At 47.7% G+C, this 20,381-nt stretch overlaps 2 protein-coding genes across 2 annotated transcripts in view; one reads left to right on the top strand and one right to left on the bottom strand.

The window, feature by feature from the left end:
- The window catches only part of LOC127516283 (uncharacterized), a 344,148-nt gene that overhangs the window by 174,730 nt on the left and 149,037 nt on the right, over positions 1-20,381 (top strand). The gene's annotated exons all lie outside the window — the stretch shown is intronic.
- On the bottom strand, positions 9,414-16,742 carry LOC127516273 (uncharacterized). The gene is made up of 2 exons (XM_051900741.1): positions 14,850-16,742; positions 9,414-11,438 (listed from the first exon to the last, which is right to left on the bottom strand). Exon 1 carries the CDS (start codon positions 16,740-16,742, stop codon positions 15,225-15,227), a length of 1,518 nt encoding a protein of 505 aa, XP_051756701.1. The 3' UTR covers positions 9,414-11,438; positions 14,850-15,224.

Below are 20,381 nucleotides of genomic sequence, written 5' to 3'. Positions count from 1 at the left end.
AAACTACATTTAATAACTCACTGATGTATTTCAACAGGTCAGGCATGCACAGTTTATGTTTTATAGTTTTCCCCATTAAACATAAACTGTGTTATTAGCAAAACAATCTGCTGTTCTCTTTCATCATCTCGTGTTCGAGATCCACCTATGGGAAGGGCATCCGAACCTGACCTCTGCATAAGCATCCAATTGCACCCAAGTCTGGCTAGACAGACAGAAGCATGTAGCCAATTCCAGGTAAGGCCCCACCCCCTTACCTGAGAGCATATATGGGATGCACACGCTGCTATTCTCCAGTTGACATTCACTTCTCGCGACCTCTGGTTTAATTTTCTCACAGCTCGTTGGATTATTTCAGACGTTCAGATTTGTCTTCAGGAGGACATATCACTCTGATCAGCCTCCGTCGGACGTGATCGTCTCACTCTCTATTACAGCTGTGTCATTCTGCAAGCCGCCCACGCTGCACTTCATTTTAGGCTGTCCATCTTTTTTCTCGCTCGTTCCCTCTGTCATGGTTGCCAACTGTTTCGATTTTACTGCACATTTCGATGGCACTCTCCAAATCTGCTGCTTCCTCCGGCGACTGCCTGTCACGTGCCTGTCCGGCCACGTGTGGTGCACTTATCACCGCCAGGGATTCTAACCCATACTGCGTAGTCTGCATGGGCCTCAAACACGTGGAGGAAGCTATGGAATTCCCCGAAAATTGTAGCCACTGCCTGGTGCTTCCCAAGAAGCTCAGTCGCCGCAGACATAAGGTGGCCACTACTCAAAGTTTGGATTTTGGACAGTCGGACTCTGACAGGGGAAACAACGACGATGGTGTTCGCCCTGGGAACTCCTGGGGAGCGCCAGCTTTGAATTGGTCTGACCAAGCCGAATCCGCTTTCCTTGAGGACATCTTAACGGGTGAACCCTCATTTACAAATGAGCCGCCCGGCTCTGGGGACGAGGGCGATGCAGGCCTTCTCAAAGGCTCTAAAGATGAGGAGGCCATCCCGCCTTCTGTAGCTCCTCAGGCTCACACACCTCCTGCTCTACCCCAATCCGTCCTTTTTGAATATTGTGAGCGAGCGGCCGCTCATCTCAATATTGGATGGCCGGCTTTACAAAGTGCCACCGACCAGGAGAGGGACATCTATGATGGAAAACTCCTGGGTCCGCCTCCCGGCCCGAGAAAGCAGCTTCTCCCTGTCCTTCCCGCTTGTGCCAAGCATATGAAGTACAGTTGGGGGGACCCGCTCGACTTCAAACACGGCCTCGCGGGTGTCGAGGTGAAAGACATGATGGTCCTTGGCATGGGTGACCACCCACTGAATGCCTGTTCTGCCGTTCATATCCCTTGCTAAAGAAACGGAAGGTCTTTGTTGGCGAGGTAAGCCCCCCCTTACTAATGGGTGCCCACCCTGTGTTCAAAGTTGTTTCACAGTTCCCAGTGTTGCCCAGTGTGTGGCAACATTTGTTAATAGGAGAGAACCTCTCCCTCTCCCTTCCACATAAGCATTTATCCGCCACACAGGACATTTCTTCGTTTCACCTATCAAGGCACATGTTACGAATTCACAGTTCTCCCCTTTGGGCTCGCTTTAAGTCCAAGGACTTTCTGTCTGTGTGTGGAAGTGGGTTTAGCTCCCCTGAAATTGTCAGGTCTGCAGATTTTGACATACATAGACGATTGGCTCATAATAGCCGAATCGAAAGAGAAAGTGCAGAAGGACACTTGCCTTGTGGTCATGCACATCACATCTCTCGGATTCAGGGTGAATGTAAACAAGAGCAATTTTACACCCAGTCAAAGTGTGATTTTTCTGGGTTTGGAGCTGAACTCAGTATCCATGCGAGCACGTTCTCTCTCTAATGAACTATGAATGTCTGTCACAGTTCAGAGAGGGAGCAAAAGTGCAATATCGCACATGTCTCAGATGCAGGGTCTAATGGCTTCATCTATCCAGGTTTTGCTTCTGGGACTTTTGAGAATGAGAGCATTCATGAAATGAGTTTTGTCACTGCATTTCAGCCCGTTACGCGATCTTTGCCGCTCTGTAACAGTGACGTGCACATTGTCCTATGTTCTTCTCGCTAATGGACGTGGACGCGCTATTAAGATCTACTGGTGGCTATTTCTGCCTGTCATGTGGGCTTTGAGGGCTCAGCAGTCGGGCAGCATCCTGGGAAGTATTTCCCTGAAGCTGCTGTCCTTCAAGACGGCTTTGCTCTTGGCCTTGGCTTCAGCTAAACGTGTCAGTGAGCTACATGCACTCTCTGTTCATTCCTCGTGCACTAAATTCTCTCTTAGTGGAGATAAGGTTTTTCTTAAGCCTAACCCGGCTTTTATGCCTAAGTGCTTCACGGCATTCGCGTCGGAGGTGTTGGAGCTGTCTGCTTTTCACCCTCCACCTTTTTCCTCCACGGAGGATCAGAGGCTGAATGCTCTGTGTCCTGTCCATGCATTACAGACGTATATTACCAGGACCAGCGCTTTCCGCAAGAGTGACCAGCTCTTCATTTCACGGGCGTCCCCTCGCAAGGGGAGTCCCATATCCTTCTCTGGCTTACAGAACCTCACTGTGAGTGTATTGGGGAGCTGTCCATGTCTCTCCCATAGGTGGATCTCGAACACGAGATGATGAAAGAGAACAATAGGTTAATGTCGTAACCCCGGTTCTCTGAAACACTGAGTGGAGCGATCCAACAGCTTTGCCCCGCTTGCCGCATGAGAAGCGAATATACTTACTGGAGAATAGCAGCGTGTGCAGCCCATATATGCTCTCAGGTAAGGCCTTACCTGGCATTGGCTACGTGCTTCTGTCTGTCTAGCCAGACTTGGCGCAATTGGATGCTTCTGCAGAGGTCAGGTACGGATGCCCTTCAAGTCACCTTTATTTATATAGCGCTTTTTACAATGCAGATTGTGTCAAAGCAGCTTTACAGTGATAAATGGTATATAATTTTGGCTGCACAGCAGCTCTTAAAGAAAATGCTGTCAATGTAGACAGATGCAAAGCACTGTTGAATATCAAATGTCAAGTGTCCCCAACTAAGCAAGCCAAAGGCGACAGCGGCAAGGAACACAAACTCCAACAGGTGACATCAGGTGGCAAACAGGTGGCAAATAGGTGTTAAAATAGAGAGAAAAAAACCTTGGGAGAAACCAGGCTTAGTCGGGGGGCCAGTTCTCCTCTGGCAAACAGTGCTTTGTTACGATTCAGGTAGCTATCATAAGCCCGATAGGATCGCAACATTCAAAGTATTTATTCCAGTTCAATCCATCGTATTCATCACGCCGGTATGGACGGTTTGTTGAGGAACTGTGCCACTGGCTGTCGTGTCGATGAGGCCTTCACAATGGATGATCTAGTTGACTCAATCTCTGCTGACACTTTAGGGGTGCGTTGTGGTCGTGTCAAGGCATAGGTCCTCAATCTCACCTTGATACGGCCTCGATCCGGTTGACTACGGTAAACCTCGGGATAAACAGAAAGACTAATATTAGCGTAGATGCCATTCTTCTTCTGATGTAATGAGTACATCTGGTGTTATAGGAAGTGTTCCCGGTTCCGGCTGACCTAATTTATGCAGCCTAATAATCCTTTAACGGATTTGAAAAAATAAATTGATAATGTGTTATGTGTATGCCAGGTTAAAGAGATGCGTTTTTAGTCTAGATTTAAACTGACAGAGTGTGTCTGCTTCCCGAACAATGCTAGGAAGATTGTTCCAAAGTTTAGGTGCCAAATAGGAGAAGGATCTACCGCCTGCAGTTGATTTTGATATTCTAGGTATTATCAGCTGGCCTGAATTCTGAGATCGCAATAGACGTGAAGGACTATAATGCATTAAGAGCTCGCTCAGGTACTGGGGAGCTAAACCATTTAGTGCTTTGTAAGTAATTAGCAAGATTTTAAAATCTATACAATGTTTAACAGGAAGCCAATGCAGTGTTGACAGAACTGGGCTAATATGGTCATACTTCCTAGTTCTAGTAAGAACTCTAGCTGCTGCATTTTGTACGAGCTGTAGTTTGTTTAACAGGCGAGCAGAACAACCACCCAGTAGAGCATTACAGTAATCTAGCCTTGAGGTCATGAATGCATGAACTAACTGTTCTGCATTTGTCATTGAGAGCATATGTTGTAGTTTAGATATATTTTTAAGATGGAAGAATGCAGTTTTACAGATGCTAGAAACATGGCCTTCAAATGAAATATTGGTATCAAAGAGCACACCCAGGTTCTTAACTGACGACGAAGACTTAACAGAGCAGCCATCAAGTGTTAGACAGTATTCTAGGTTATTACGTGAAGAAGTTTTTGGTCCAAAAATTCGAATCTCTGTTTTTTCTGAATTTAGTAGTAGGAAATTACTGGTCATCCAATTTTTTATATCAGCTATGCATTCCGTTAATTTTGTGAATTGGTAAGTTTCGTCATGGCGCGAAGAAATATAGAGCTGAGTATCATCAGCGTAACAGTGAAAACTAACGCCATGCTTCCTAATGATATCTCCCAAGGGTAGCATGTACAGAGTGAACAGCAACGGTCCTAGTACTGAGCCTTGTGGTACTCCATATTGAACTTGTGATCGATATGACATCTCTTCATTTACTACTACAAACTGATAACGGTCAGATAAGTATGATTTAAACCATGACAGTGCAATTCCACTAATGCCAACATAATTTTCGAGTCTATTTAAAAGAATATTGTGATCAATAGTGTCAAATGCAGCACTAAGATCCAGTAACACTAATAGAGAGATACAACCACGATCTGATGATAAGAGCAAATCATTAGTAACTCTAATGAGAGCAGTCTCAGTACTATGGTACGGTCTAAATCCTGACTGGAAATCCTCACAGATACTATTTCTTTCTAAAAAGGAACATAGTTGTGATGATACTGCCTTTTCTAGTATTTTTGACAGAAAAGTGAGATTTGAGATCGGCCTGTAATTGACTAATTCTCTAGGATCAAGTTGTGGTTTTTTAATAAGAGGTTTAATAATAGCCAGCTTAAAAGTTTTCGGTACGTATCTGTCACAGACACGCCAGGCTCTACACTCACCCAATCACATCGCACTCCCTCTCCTGAGTACTGACAAGCCACACCTGACGCTCATTCACAATCATCACCACAGCCACATATAAGTCACGCCAGTTCACTCAGTCACTGTCCGGTCTCGTTAACACATACCAGTGTTCACTTACCTCCAGGACTCCCTACTCGACTACTTACCTATCTCCAGCGTCTTCAGTGATTCCCAGTGTCTCCTCGTCTCCTGTGCTTCTCCTGTGTGTTCGTCTGCTCCTCGTCTCCCGGTATCCACGCTCCCTAGAGAACACAGACAAGTATCAGTTCCAGTTCATCGGCTCATCGACCCATTCATCTGCCTTCACTCACCTGCACTCTTCTCACGCTCTGCTTTACCTGAAATAAACCTGTTAATCCTTACCTGTGTCTCCGCTCCCTTCTGTCCTGTAACAGAAGACCGGACCAACACCGTCCAGGTAACAGCATGAGCACCCCGGATCCCATTCAAGAGCTGGTCGATGCACTTCGTCGCACCTTCACCAGCACCTCCATGACAACGCCACCAGCGAACACTTCCGCATCCACCGCCACAGCTCCTTCACCTCCCGTGGTCGCCAGTCCCATGGCCAAACCGGCGCCCTTCTCTGGTCTGGTGGAGGATTGCAACGGTTTTCTCCTGCAATGTTCGCTGGTCCTGGAGATGCAACCGCACTTATACCCAGACGATCGTTCAAAAGTGGCTTTCATAATCTCTCAGCTTCACGGGAAAGCACTGCGATGGGCTGAACCTCTCTGGAGCCTAAACAACCCCGTTGTATCATCCTTGTCAAGTTTTACAACCCACTTCAAGGAAGTTTTTGGAAAACCCGCCTGGGACTCGTCGATTGGTGAGAGATTATGCAATTTAAAGCAAGGTGCACTAACTGTGTCTGATTATGCCCTCCAGTTTCGTACCCTCGCTGCTGCTAGTGGCTGGAATGAGCAGGCCTTAATAACCACGTATCGTCAAGGCCTCGATCCCCGTGTGCGGTTGCATCTCGCTGCATACGAGGATTCCATCGGGCTCGAGAAATTCATTCAGCTGTCTATCAGATTCGCCACTCGTATGCAGCTGTGCTTAGAAGAGCACCAGGGCCAGCCGCTATTCCCCTCCATTTCCCGCCAGCCAGAGTCCGTCAGCTCCCCGGAACCAGCAAACGATAATATGCAAGTTGAGCACTCACGCCTTTCAGCAGCTGAGCGACAGAGGAGGCTGACCCAGAATCTCTGTTTGTATTGTGGTGATGCCGGGCATTATATCGCTGAATGCCCTTTACGTCCTGCCCGATTTTTGGTGAGTGCCGTCCTGCCCACTCTAAATAAAATGAAACCACTCACAATTGTAGTAACACTTACTGCTGCTGAACTTTGTCTTCCAGCCAGTGCGCTCCTCGATTCTGGGTCAGCTGGAAACTTCATCTCCGGAGCCCTCTGTCGCCAGCTGCGTCTCAAGACCACCCCAACGCCGAAGATCTACCAGATCCACGCGATAACAGGAAAACCTTTACGGAAGGTACGTTACAGCGTGGGACCTCTCCGTCTCCAAGTGGGAGTGCTTCACACCGAGGAGATACAGCTGCTGGTTCTGGAGGAGTCTACATCTGACGTGATCCTAGGGCGCCCATGGCTTGAGCAGCACAACCCCACCATCTCCTGGAGGACAGGAGAGATCCTGAAGTGGGGTAACCAATGTTTCCAGGACTGTTTTCCCGAACTCCCAGCGCCCAGTTCTCCAAGTTCCCATGAAATCCAAGTCGGGGCTACCACAGTGGAAAGCCCTCTCGAGAAACGTTCCACGGACATCCCAGCCTGTTACTCCCACTTCAGAGATGTCTTCTGTCCTAAGCAAGCCTCCAAGCTGCCTCCTCACCGGCCATGGGACTGTGCCATTGACCTCATCCCAGGTGAGCCAGTGCCCAGAGGGAAGATATACTCCCTATCCGTCCCGGAGGAGAAAGCCATGGAGGAGTACATCGACGAGGCTCTCAAGCAAGGTTACATCCGACCGTCCACTTCCCCTGCTGCTTCTAGTTTTTTCTTCGTGGCCAAAAAGGACGGAGGCTTGCGGCCTTGCATTGATTATCGAGCACTCAACCAAATCACCATAAAATTCCGTTACCCTCTTCCTCTCGTCCCAGCAGCCCTGGAACATCTACGCGGCGCCACTGTGTTCACCAAGCTGGACCTCCGCAGCGCGTACAACCTCATCAGAATACGTGAGGGGGACGAGTGGAAGACCGCCTTCGTGACACCTACCGGCCACTATGAATATCTTGTTATGCCGTATGGCCTGGTCAACGCCCCCTCCGTATTCCAAGACTTCATGCATGAGGTGCTCCGGGAGTTCCTGCACCGGTCTGTCCTGGTCTACATTGACGACATTTTGATCTACTCCCGGAGCCTGGCCGAACATCGCCGACACGTTGCGGAGGTCCTCCAACGCCTGAGAGATTACCACCTCTTCCTGAAAGCCGAGAAGTGCACCTTCCATCAGCCTTCCGTGCAATTCCTCGGCTACAACATCGACCACAGTGGCGTCCGCATGGACGAGAGGAAGGTCACAGCTGTAAAAGAATGGCCCATTCCCTCCACTATTAAAGAGTTACAAAGATTCCTAGGATTTGCCAATTTCTACCGCCGTTTCATCCAGCACTACAGTTCCATCACCGGTCCACTCACCAACCTCCTCCGTGGTAAGCCCAAGTCTCTGTCCTGGACCCCAGCAGCCACCCAAGCCTTTGAGGCCCTCAAAACCGCCTTCACGACCGCTCCCCTCCTGGCTCACCCTGACCCTGAGCTCCCCTTCATCGTCGAAGTTGACGCCTCAACCACCGGAGTGGGAGCGGTATTATCCCAGCAGCAGGGGAATCCCAGCAGACTCCATCCATGCGCTTTCTTCTCCAGGAAGCTCAACCCGGCGGAAGTCAATTATGACATCGGCAACCGCGAACTCCTCGCCATCAAGCTTGCCCTAGAGGAATGGAGGCATTGGCTTGAGGGAGCCAAACACCCTTTTGTTGTCTTAACTGACCACAAGAACCTAGTATACTTACGTGAAGCCAAGAGACTAAACCCCCGCCAGGCCAGGTGGGCTCTGTTCTTCACGAGATTTAATTTCACCATCTCCTACCGTCCCGGATCGAAGAATGTGAAAGCCGATGCCCTATCTCGTATCCACAGCCTCGACGAGAGCAACGAGGATCCAGAGCCCATCATCCCCGAAAGACTCATAGTAAGTCCCATATCCTGGTCGGAAGAGACGCTCCCCGAGTCCAATGCCTCCACCAGCATTCCGCCGGGTTGTCCCCCCGGATTGAAGTATGTACCCCGGTCACGACGCACACCCCTCATCCATTCAACCCATACTTCACTGGGCACTGGCCACCCCGGGGTCAACGAAACCCTCTCGCTGTTAAAACAGCGCTTCTGGTGGCCCAACATGACATCCAACGTCAGAAGGTACGTGCAAGGGTGTAGGGAATGTGCCGTCTCCAAGAGTCCACGCCATCTTCCCTCCGGAAAACTCCAGCCTCTGCCCGTTCCCACTCGTCCCTGGTCGCACCTAGGAGTGGATTTCATCACCGACCTTCCTGTCTCCGATGGATGCACATGTGTGCTGGTAATCGTCGACCGCTTTTCCAAGTCCTGTCGTTTAATTCCCCTGCCTGGACTCCCCACTGCCATGGAAACGGCAGAACTATTATTCAACCATGTATTTCGCTACTTTGGATTACCTGAAGACATTGTATCAGACCGTGGATCCCAATTCACCTCCCGAGTCTGGAAGGCCTTCTTCAAACTCCTAGGTGTGACCATAAGTCTCTCCTCCGGATACCATCCACAGACGAACGGGCAGACGGAGAGGAAGATACAGGAGATCGGCCGTTTCCTGCGTACCTTCTGTCACGGCCACCAGGACTCCTGGAACCAGTTCCTGGGCTGGGCCGAGTACGCCCAGAATTCTCTTCGTCAACCCACTACAGGCCTTACACCTTTCCAATGCGTGCTTGGCTACCAGCCCCCACTTTTCCCCTGGGATGGGGAACTATCAGACGTTCCGGCGGTGGATTACTGGTTCCGGGAGAGCGAGAGGGTCTGGGACTCAGCACATCTGCAACTCCAGCGAGCCCTACGCAGGCGCAGGTTGACAGCCGACCTTCGACGCTCCCACGCACCCAACTTCCAACCAGGGCAGAAGGTTTGGCTGTCAACCCGGGACATCAAGCTGCGCCTGCCCTGTAAAAAGCTGAGTCCTAGATTCGTTGGCCCCTTCACCATCATCCGGCAAGTCAACCCCGTCACCTATCACCTGCAACTCCCTCCTGAGTATCGCATTCACCCAGTTTTCCATGTGTCACTCCTGAAGCCTCACCATCCCTCTGTTCTTCCCTCCACAGAGCCTGGCGACCCCGAAGATCCCCCTCCTCCACTCATCGCAGAAGACGGGGTGGCCTACCAGGTGAAAGATATCCTGGACTCCCGACGTCGTGGTGGGTCCCTTGAATACCTGGTCGACTGGGAAGGCTATGGCCCCGAAGAACGCTCATGGGTCCCGAGGAATGATATCCTAGATCCCAGCCTCCTTGACGACTTCCACGCCAGACACCCCAGCAAGCCAGGCCCCCGAGGCAGAGGTCGACCACCACGACGTCGGGGTCCGCGGTCCTCAGGAGCGGACCGTGGAGGGGGGGGTAATGTCACAGACACGCCAGGCTCTACACTCACCCAATCACATCGCACTCCCTCTCCTGAGTACTGACAAGCCACACCTGACGCTCATTCACAATCATCACCACAGCCACATATAAGTCACGCCAGTTCACTCAGTCACTGTCCGGTCTCGTTAACACATACCAGTGTTCACTTACCTCCAGGACTCGACTACTTACCTATCTCCAGCGTCTTCAGTGATTCCCAGTGTCTCCTCGTCTCCTGTGCTTCTCCTGTGTGTTCGTCTGCTCCTCGTCTCCCGGTATCCACGCTCCCTAGAGAACACAGACAAGTATCAGTTCCAGTTCATTGGCTCATCGACCCATTCATCTGTCTTCACTCACCTGCACTCTTCTCACGCTCTGCTTTACCTGAAATAAACCTGTTAATCCTTACCTGTGTCTCCGCTCCCTTCTGTCCTGTAACAGTATCCTAGTGATAAAGCTGAATTAACGATATTAAGAAGAGGATCTATGACCTCTGGAAGCATCTCTTTCAATAGCTTAGTCGGTATAGGGTCTAACATACATGTTGTTGATTTTGATGATTTAACAAATTTAGACAATTCTTCCTCTCCTAAAGCAGTAAATGAATGGAATTTTTCCTCAGGGACACTACAATGCACTGTCTGACGCGATACTGTAGTAGATGGTTGCATGGTTATAATTTTCTCTCTAATATTGTCAATCTTGCAAGTAAAGAAGTTCACAAAGTCATTACTGCTGTGCTCCTTGGAAACATCAGAAGTTGAAGCTTTATTTCTTGTTAATTTAGCCACTGTATCAAATAAATACCTAGGGTTGTGCTTATTTTCTTCTAAAAGTTTTGAAAAATAGGCAGATCTAGCAGTTTTTAAGGCCTTTCTATACTCAATCATTCTCTCTCTCCACGAAATGCGAAAAACTTCTAGTTTTGTTTTCTTCCAGCTGCGCTCCATTTTTCTGGTTGCTACCTTTAGGGCTTGAGTGTGCTCATTGTACCACGGCATTGGATTAATTTCCTTAATCTTTTTTAAACGCAAAGGAGCAACTGAGTCTAATGTGCTGGAAAAGACAGAGGCAATAGTTTCTGTTGCAACATCAAGGTCTTCTAAGCTATCTGGTATGCTAAGGCGATGAAACTGATCAGGAAGATTATTTATAAAGCAATCTTTAGTGGTAGAAGTGATGGTTCTATCATATTTATGGCAGGGAGGCAGTTTAGCAGCCTTGACTAAATGTAGTATACACGAGACTAGATAATGATCTGAGATGTCGTCGCTCTGCTGCAGAATTTCAACGGCATCAATATCGATTCCATGTGACAATATTAGATCTAAAGTATGATTACGACAATGAGTGGGTCCTGACACCTGTTGTCTAACTCCAATAGAATTTAGAATGTCTGTAAATGCCAATCCTAATGCATCTTTTTCATTATCTACATGGATATTAAAATCACCAACAACAAGGACTTTATCTGCAGCTAGTACTAACTCCGACAGAAAATCAGCAAATTCTTTGATAAAGTCTGTATGGTGTCCTGGTGGCCTGTATACAGTAGCCAGCACAAATGTCAACTTACATAATGTTACATAAAGTACCATCACTTCGAAGGAATTATATTTGAAAGATTTTTGACTAATACTGTAAATATTACTATAATTTACAGCAACACCTCCCCCTTTGTCTTTCTGACGAGGATTGTGTCGAAAATAATAACCTTGAGGGCTAGACTCATTTAAAGTAATGTAATCGTCTGATTTTAGCCAAGTTTCTGTCAAACACAGCAAATCCAGATTATTGTCTGTGATAATATCATTTACAATAAGTGCTTTTGAAGAAAGGGATCTAATATTTAACAACCCAAGCTTTATCATTTGTTTATCAGTATTATCTCTATTTTTTATTTGTTGAACATCAATTAAATTTTTACCATTAAATGGGTTTGGAAGTTTTTTGTTTTTACTCATTCGGGGTACAGACACAGTCTCTATGTAATAATATCTAGGTGTAAGAGTTTCTATGTGTTGGGAATTATCTGACTTCTGTAACGTGAGGCAGCTAGCAGACGGTCGGTTTAGCCAGTATGTCTGCGGACACCACTTAGACAGCCAGCCATTGAGTGATGATAATCTGCTAACTATCTCATCACTCCGACGAACAGGAAGGGGACCAGAGCAGATTACTTTTCCTGACATTGTACTTGCGAGTTCACACACCTCTTTAATGGTAATTTTAGTGATCTCCGACTGGCGAAGTCGAACATCATTAGTGCCGACGTGAATAATGATTTTAGAGTATTTACGATTAGCATTAGCCAGCACTTTTAAATTTGCTTTGATGTCAGGTGCTCTGGCTCCTGGCAAACATGTGACTATGGTAGCTGGTGTCTCTATTTTCACGTTCCGTGTAATAGAATCGCCAATAACTAGGGCACTTTCGACAGGATTCTCAGTGGGTGTTTCACTGAGTGGGGAGAACCTGTTTGATGTTCTTATTGGAACGGAAGAGTGCTGCCTCATCGTTACCCAAGTGCCCTGCTGCACGGGCTCTACAGCCGGAACCGAACAATGTACAGAGTTCACTAAGCTAGCTGCATCCAAAACAGTATCTGAAGCCCTTACATTCTTACTATCCTCAATTAAAGTTTGGGTGCGTGTCTCTAATTCTGAGATTTTCTCTGTCAGCCTGACTATTTCCCTACATTTATGACATGTAAATCCCTCGTTGCTGACAGAGAAAGCTATACTGAACATGTGGCAAACAGAACACGATATAACACTAGGAGAGGATGACATGACTCACCGTGTTTGTAGACTGATCCGACTTACCACAGCTGTTTGATGAACGCGTTGAAAAGAAAACGAGAGACTGATGACAAGTTAACAAGCTAGCGAGATGCAAAAGCGTTGTAATAGCGATTTAGATTCAAAGATTAAAAGCTAGCGACGTCAGATTAATGTGGTAGGCAATATTATATATAAGGTAATGATAATATAAGCAACAATGAATGAAAGTAAGAGATTCAAAACAAAGCTATACGGAGTTACAGACGCAAACCACTCTGAGCAGTGAGGCAGACAGGTGCAATCGATCAATCGATCAATCGATTATTATAATGATTCCCTTCCCATAGGTGGATCGCTCCACTTGATGTTTCAGATAACCTGGGTTACGACAGTAACCTATTGTTTTCCACAAAATGCAGTGCGATCCCTGATTAAGATTTGAACAGTCCTCTTGCACTTTAATAAACATAAAATAAATACACCACAAGACCATCATATCTCACAGTCAGTGCCAAAAATTTCCTCAACAAATCATGTGCAATGAGTTGATTATTTTTACTACTGCGAAGTGAGAGGAATGAAGAGCGCTCCTCTTTCGCGTGCGCGGATGCACTGATTACTGCTGGAAAAGGGATCTTCTCTTCTGGACATTTCACTGGAAAGCCAACTTGTAGTCCAGTGGTAGAGCGTTGGACAGCAGTATCGCTAATGACATGGGTTTAAATCCCGAACATATACAGGCTACTGAGATGTGTGTGTCCTGCAGTTCTCACACACTTTTATTTTTTTACACCATAATTTATTTGCTTACATTTATAGGCTATAATTTATCATATAAATGCATAATGTTCCAGCTATTTGAATAGCCTACAGTTACAGTGAAATATTACAGTGACGGCAGACAAAATGCTTAATTCACTGAAGTATTTCAACAGGTCAGGCATGCACATTGAAACATTCATTCCCGTACAACACAGAGCTCTGTGCATAACATACAGAAAAATAAAGTGTCCATGAATTAATAAATTGTTGATCATATTTATTAAACCGTTTCTTTGTAAACGAATTAAGAAATTGTTGATCACTTTTTATTAATGCGTTCCTTTATAAATGAATTACGGACCTGTTGATCACATTTTATTACATTGTGAGAACACTAAAAATGTGAGAACTTTGTTGGGCTATTAATTCGTTCTTATGATCTGAAAAATTAAGAAACTAAAAAAATAGGCTAAAAGGTAGCCACAATTTAACTACAGTGGAATTAAAACGCATGCAGGGACGAAATATCCCAATAAAATGTCCTCATGTTTCGAATGATTAATAGCATAAACGTACTCGGTTACTAACGTAACCTCGGTTCCCTTAGATACGGAACGAGTACTGCGTCGTTCGTCTTATTAATCAATATAGTTTATTAATAAGACAAGACGCTATGGGGAAAACTCCTCTTTCTCAGATTCTGAAGCCGTTATACAATCACTGTGAACTGCTCGTGCATTGGTTCATAAAGTTTAAGAAAACGAACCAATGATGGCGAAAAACTTCTAGTTTTGTTTTCTTCCAGCTGCGCTCCATTTTTCTGGTTGCTACCTTTAGGGCTTGAGTGTGCTCATTGTACCACGGCATTGGATTAATTTCCTTAATCTTTTTTAAACGCAACGGAGCAACTGAGTCTAATGTGCTGGAAAAGACAGAGGCAATAGTTTCTGTTGCAACATCAAGGTCTTCTAAGCTATCTGGTATGCTAAGGCGATGAAACTGATCAGGAAGATTATTTATAAAGCAATCTTTAGTGGTAGAAGTGATGGTTCTACCATATTTATGGCAGGGAGGCAGTTTAGCAGCCTTGACTAAATGTAGTATACACAAGACTAGATAATAATCTGAGATGTCGTCGCTCTGCTGCAGAATTTCAACGGCATCAATATCGATTCCATGTGACAATATTAGATCTAAAGTATGATTACGACAATGAGTGGGTCCTGACACCTGTTGTCTAACTCCAATAGAATTTAGAATGTCTGTTAATGCCAATCCTAATGCATCTTTTTCATTATCTACATGGATATTAAAATCACCAACAACAAGGACTTTATCTGCAGCTAGTACTAACTCCGATAGAAAATCAGCAAATTCTTTGATAAAGTCTGTATGGTGTCCTGGTGGCCTGTATACAGTAGCCAGCACAAATGTCAACTTACATAATGTTACATAAAGTACCATCACTTCAAAGGAATTATATTTGAAAGATTTTTGACTAATACTGTAAATATTAATATAAATTACAGCAACACCTCCCCCTTTGCCTTTCTGACGAGGATTGTGTCGAAAATAATAACCTTGAGGGCTAGACTCATTTAAAGTAATGTAATCGTCTGATTTTAGCCAAGTTTCTGTCAAACACAGCAAATCCAGATTATTGTCTGTGATAATATCATTTACAATAAGTGCTTTTGAAGAAAGGGATCTAATATTTAACAACCCAAGCTTTATCATTTGTTTATCAGTATTATCTCTATTTTTTATTTGTTGAACATCAATTCAATTTTTACCATTAAATGGGTTTGGAGTATATATATAGAGTATATATAAGAGGGCACGAAATAAAATTACGCCCAGACCCGGTCGGGGTCGTAATGTAGAAGCATAAGTAGATACTGCAGGGAAGCTTATGCAGAAAGGACCTGCGACTGAAGCGCAGGGACCTCCAGATTATAAAACCTGACAAATGTGGACGGAGAGGCCCAGCCGGCCGCCGCACAGATGTCGGCAATGGAAACACCACAAGACCATGCCCACGAGGAGGCCATACCTCTCGTGGAATGCGCTCTCACACCTAAGGGGCATTGAAGGCCTAAGGAGGAGTAAGTGAGTGCTATAGCGTTGACTGTCCATCTGGAAAGTCTGGGCTTCGAGACCAAAAGACCTTTTGAATGGCCCCCGAAGCAGACAAAAAGCTGTTCTGCCTGACGAAAGGAGGCGGAACGGTCAATGTAAGACCTCAGGGCTCTGACAGGACAGAGCAGGTTCAGCTCCTGTTCATCCTGAGAAGGAGGAAGAGCGGAGAGAACAACCATCTGTGCCCTAAAGGGGGTCGATAGGACTTTCGGAACATATCCATGTCTTGGTTTCAGGACGACCTTGGAGTCGTTAGGCCCAAACTCTAGACACGAGGGGCTCACAGAGAGCGCCTGCAAATCTCCTACACGCTTAACTAATGCTAAGGCCAGCAGCAAGGCAGTTTTTAGCGAGAGGAGCCATCGGTCGGCAGTCTGGATTGGTTCAAAGGGAGGGTCTTTAAGGCCTCTAAGAACCACTGAAAGATCCCAAGTAGGAACCGTGAGGGGACGAGGGAGATTCAACCTCCTGGATCCCTTAAGGAAGCGAACAACAAGGTTGTTTCTCCCTATCGACTGCCCCGCTATAGGAACGTGAGAAGCTGCTATAGCTGCAACGTAGACTTTTAGGGTAGAGGCAGTACGGCCTCTATCCATTAAGTCTTGAAGGAAGGACAATATCTGGGATATGTCACAAGTTAATGGGTCCTCGCCCCGTGCTGTACACCAGACGGCAAAGACAGCCCATTTCAGGGAGTAGAGACATCTTGTAGACGGAGCTCTGGCCTGAGAGATAGTGTTTAAGACGTTCTCTGGGAGGCTAGCAGGCTCCTGTTGAGAAACCACACATGGAGATCCCACAGCTCGGGTCTGGGGTGGGGGGCTATCTGGATGTGAAAATAAGCATCTTTCAGATCCAGGGTAAAGAACCAGTCTCCCGGGCGTATTTGTGGGAAGATCTGCTTCAAAGTGATCATTCTGAATGAGCACTTTATTAGGGCCCTGTTCAGCTGTCTGAGATCGAGGATGGGCCGGAGGCCGCCATCTTTTTTGGGGACGAGGAAGTACCTGCTGTAGTACCCCGACTAGCTCAGTGCTGTAGGGACCACTTCTATGGCCCCTTTCGCCAGCATGGCATTTACCTCGGAACGCAGGACATGCGCATCCTTGCTTTCCACAGAGGTTTGGACCACACCGTTGAAAAACGGGGCCCTTTGAGCGAATTGGAGTACATAACCTCGTTTTATTATGTTCAAAACCCAAGCTGACACTCACACGGGGATGGCCTGCTGTGTGGCGAGGGGCTGAATTAGTTCTGGCACTAAGTCGCTGTGAGGGACTGTGGTGCATGTGTAGGGTGGAAGAGGAAATATGCTCTCTTTTTGAGTGTGTTTGCTTTTTGTTTTTGTTGCTATAACAGCGGTGCACTGCCAGGGCATTTGAACAGGCTCTGTGTAGGCAACAAACATTTTTTCTTGAGCACCCGGAACTGAACGGGGTGACAGAAAAACTGGGTGAGGCGTTTTGGAGGATGGTCCGGCCACGGCGGGACTTAGCCTCCCCCTCTTCCTTTCTTGGACATCAGGCCGACTTCTGAGGCACAGGGTCCAACGCTATCTTGGGCCGGGGTCCCTGTCGCGCCGGAGGAGGGTGGCGCCTAGCAGACCGCAAGCGTTGTCTGTGCTCAGATCGTGGTGCGGGCTTAGCGGCTGGCGGCTTGTCTTTGGGCGGCTGCTGCTGAGCTGGCGCAGACTTAGGGCGGCTCGAAGCAGAGGAGCTGGAGCGTTTAGGCAAAAAGTGTCGCATGGCCTGGGACAACTTTTGTGCCGCTGTGAAGCGCTCAGTGAAATCATCGACGGCGGGCCCAAAGAGGCCAGTGGGGGAGATCAGCAAGTCAAGGAAAACGGCCTTATCCGCGTCCTTGATCTCCGTCAGGTTGAGCCATAAGTGGCGCTCCAGCAACACCAGGCTGGCCATCGAACACCCAATAGCCTGAGCCGTGGTCTTTGTGGAATACAAAGCCAAGTCTGTGGCGCTACACAGCTCCTTAAATTATATTTGAAAGATTTTTGACTAATACTGTAAATATTACTATAAATTACAGCAACACCTCCCCCTTTGCCTTTCTGACGAGGATTGTGTCGAAAATAATAACCTTGAGGGCTAGACTCATTTAAAGTAATGTAATCGTCTGATTTTAGCCAAGTTTCTGTCAAACACAGCAAATCCAGATTATTGTCTGTGATAATATCATTTACAATAAGTTTGCTTTTTGTTTTTGTTGCTATAACAGCGGTGCACTGCCAGGGCATTTGAACAGGCTCTGTGTAGGCAACAATCATTTTTTCTTGAGCACCCGGAACTGAACGGGGTGACAGAAAAACTGGGTGAGGCGTTTTGGAGGATGGTCCGGCCACGGCGGGACTTAGCCTCCCCCTCTTCCTTTCTTGGACATCAGGCCGACTTCTGAGGCACAGGGTCCAACGCTATCTTGGGCCGGGGTCCCTGTCGCGCCGGAGGAGGGTGGCGCCTAGCAGACCGCGAGCGTTGTCTGTGCTCAGATCGTGGTGCGGGCTTAGCGGCTTGCAGCTTGTCTTTGGGCGGCTGCTGCTGAGCTGGCGCAGACTTAGGGCGGCTCGAAGCAGAGGAGCTGGAGCGTTTAGGCAAAAAGTGTTGCATGGCCTGGGACAACTTTTGTGCCGCTGTGAAGTGCTCGGTGAAACCATCGACGGCGGGCCCAAAGAGGCCAGTGGGGGAGATCGGCAAGTCAAGGAAAACGGCCTTATCCGCGTCCTTGATCTCCGTCAGGTTGAGCCATAAGTGGCGCTCCAGCAACACCAGGCTGGCCATCGAACACCCAATAGCCTGAGCCGTGGTCTTTGTGGAATACAAAGCCAAGTCTGTGGCGCTACACAGCTCCTTAAAGGTGGCTGAGTCGTATCCAGCCTCATCCAGGTCTCTGAGTAGCTTTGCTTGGTACACCTGGAGTACCGCCATGGAGTGCAAAGCGGAAGCTGCTTGGCCAGCCGAGGTGTATGCCCGTCCAGCGAGGGCCGAGGTGGTACAGCAGGGCTTGGATGGGTGGGCGGCCTTTGTCTTCCATCCAATGGCGGCGGGCGGACACAGGTGTGCGGCCACAGCTTCGTCCAAGGGAGGCAGCTTGTCATATCCTTTCTGCCCGGCGCCATCCACAGAGGTGAGAGCGTGAGAGGCAGAAGGATGCAGAGTAGGGAGCACGCCATAACTTTCTGAGCTCGTCATGCACCTCAGGAAAGAAGGGCGCTGACCACTGAGGAGGCGCTTGACGACGTCCAGGCAGGAACCACTCGTCTAAGCGGCTGCGTGTGGGTTCCTCAGACGCAGACCACTCCAAGCCGAGCTGCTCAACTGCCTTTGACAGCACCCAGGTGAGCTCTGAATCGATTGACGCTCTGGTGTCAATCGGCTCCAAAGACGGCAAGGGGGCGGGGTCAGGAAGTGAGCCCGACCACTCCTTGGCATCCGAAGCCACCAGGGACATGCTGTCGTCTTGCGGCTCGTCATCAGATCCCCCGAACGAGACCAAGTCGCTCGTGACGGCAGAGGGGCGTTGGTCTGGGCGGGAGAAACAGACGGGGGAAACCTCTCCTTGTGGAGAGAGTGAGGCACGCGGGACCTGAGCCGGCGTGAGCTCACTCTCATCCGAGCGCTGGGATCCTCTGCCCCGCTGTTCTTTCCTCACAGGTTCCTGGGAGGAAGAAAACGGGAGGGAGCGAGGGGCAGAGTCGCGCTCTAAAAGGAACACTATCCGCGAGCGCAAGGAGGCAAGACTCATGCTCTCGCAATGAGAGCAGGTCGATCCAGTGAGCGCGGCTTCTGCGTGGGACTGGCCCAGACATCGCACGCACTCACTGTGCCCGTCATCAGCGTGCAGAGGGGCTCTGCACGTGCCACAATCGTGGTGCGACATTTGAAGCAACGTCACAGAAATTTGCTCTTTAGAAAAAAAGCTCTTTTATATGCAACGAGTTGCAAAGGATACGCCGTGCACTCACACAAACTGCAGGCGGCTCGGGGGCAGAGCGCTGACCAGGTTTCTCGGAAGCGGCACGTGAACAGAGCTGCTAGAGAGCGTCAAGCTGATCAGCTAATCCAGCTGCTTGCAGAGAAGGCGGCTTCAAGTCTCGTAGATCAAGCGAAGAGATGATATCTGCGTCGCTGAAGGAGAATGAATCAATTTGCCATGGTGAGACGGCCGCTTATATAGCCCGAGACCCCGCCCCTTTTGGTGGGCTCGAGCGGGCTCGCTCACCATTGGCTTGTGCGCTCCACGCCGTCATTGGTTCGTTTTCTTAAACTTTATGAACCAATGCACGAGCAGTTCACACTGCGTGATTGTATAAAGGCTTCAGAATCTGAGAAAAAGGAGTTTTCCCCATAGCGTCTTGTCTTATTAATAAACTATATTGATTAATAAGACGAATGACGCAGTACTCGTGTAGTATCACGAGGGAACAATTTATTTTTTCCCCGCACGGGGCTCCGTAAGGTCCTGGGACAGTTAAACTTATTAATTATTGCAGGTTTGAATAGAGAGATCAGTGTTTGTATTCCCTGTGTCTGGGATATAAAATTACAACCCAGTCTCTTGCAAGAGGCGGCTTTATGTGTACGCACTAGGAATGAAGAATGGGAATAGGAATTATGCGCAACTCACACCGAAATTCAGACCAACCTTTCTTACGATTCGCATTTTTATTATAAATTTGTGTGTTATTTGTTGTTATTGGAGTCATGAGAGATTGATGGTACATAATAAATGATTTTACACATTTTAGCAATTTAAAAGTATTTGAAGGACTTTTTACACGGCACTCCTGCTCTCGCCAGATGGCACCCTGGTTGGGAAAAGCTGTTCTAGTGTATTCCAGTGAATTTATTTATGGGGGAAAGAGAAAATAATCAGGAGGAAAATAATGCAGTGAGTGAAAAGAGATCTTGCCATAGATA

This window comes from Ctenopharyngodon idella, chromosome 7 (assembly GCF_019924925.1).
Source record: "Ctenopharyngodon idella isolate HZGC_01 chromosome 7, HZGC01, whole genome shotgun sequence".
NCBI classification, from domain to species: Eukaryota; Metazoa; Chordata; class Actinopteri; order Cypriniformes; family Xenocyprididae; genus Ctenopharyngodon; species Ctenopharyngodon idella.
This window is presented reverse-complemented; position numbering and strand designations above follow the sequence as displayed.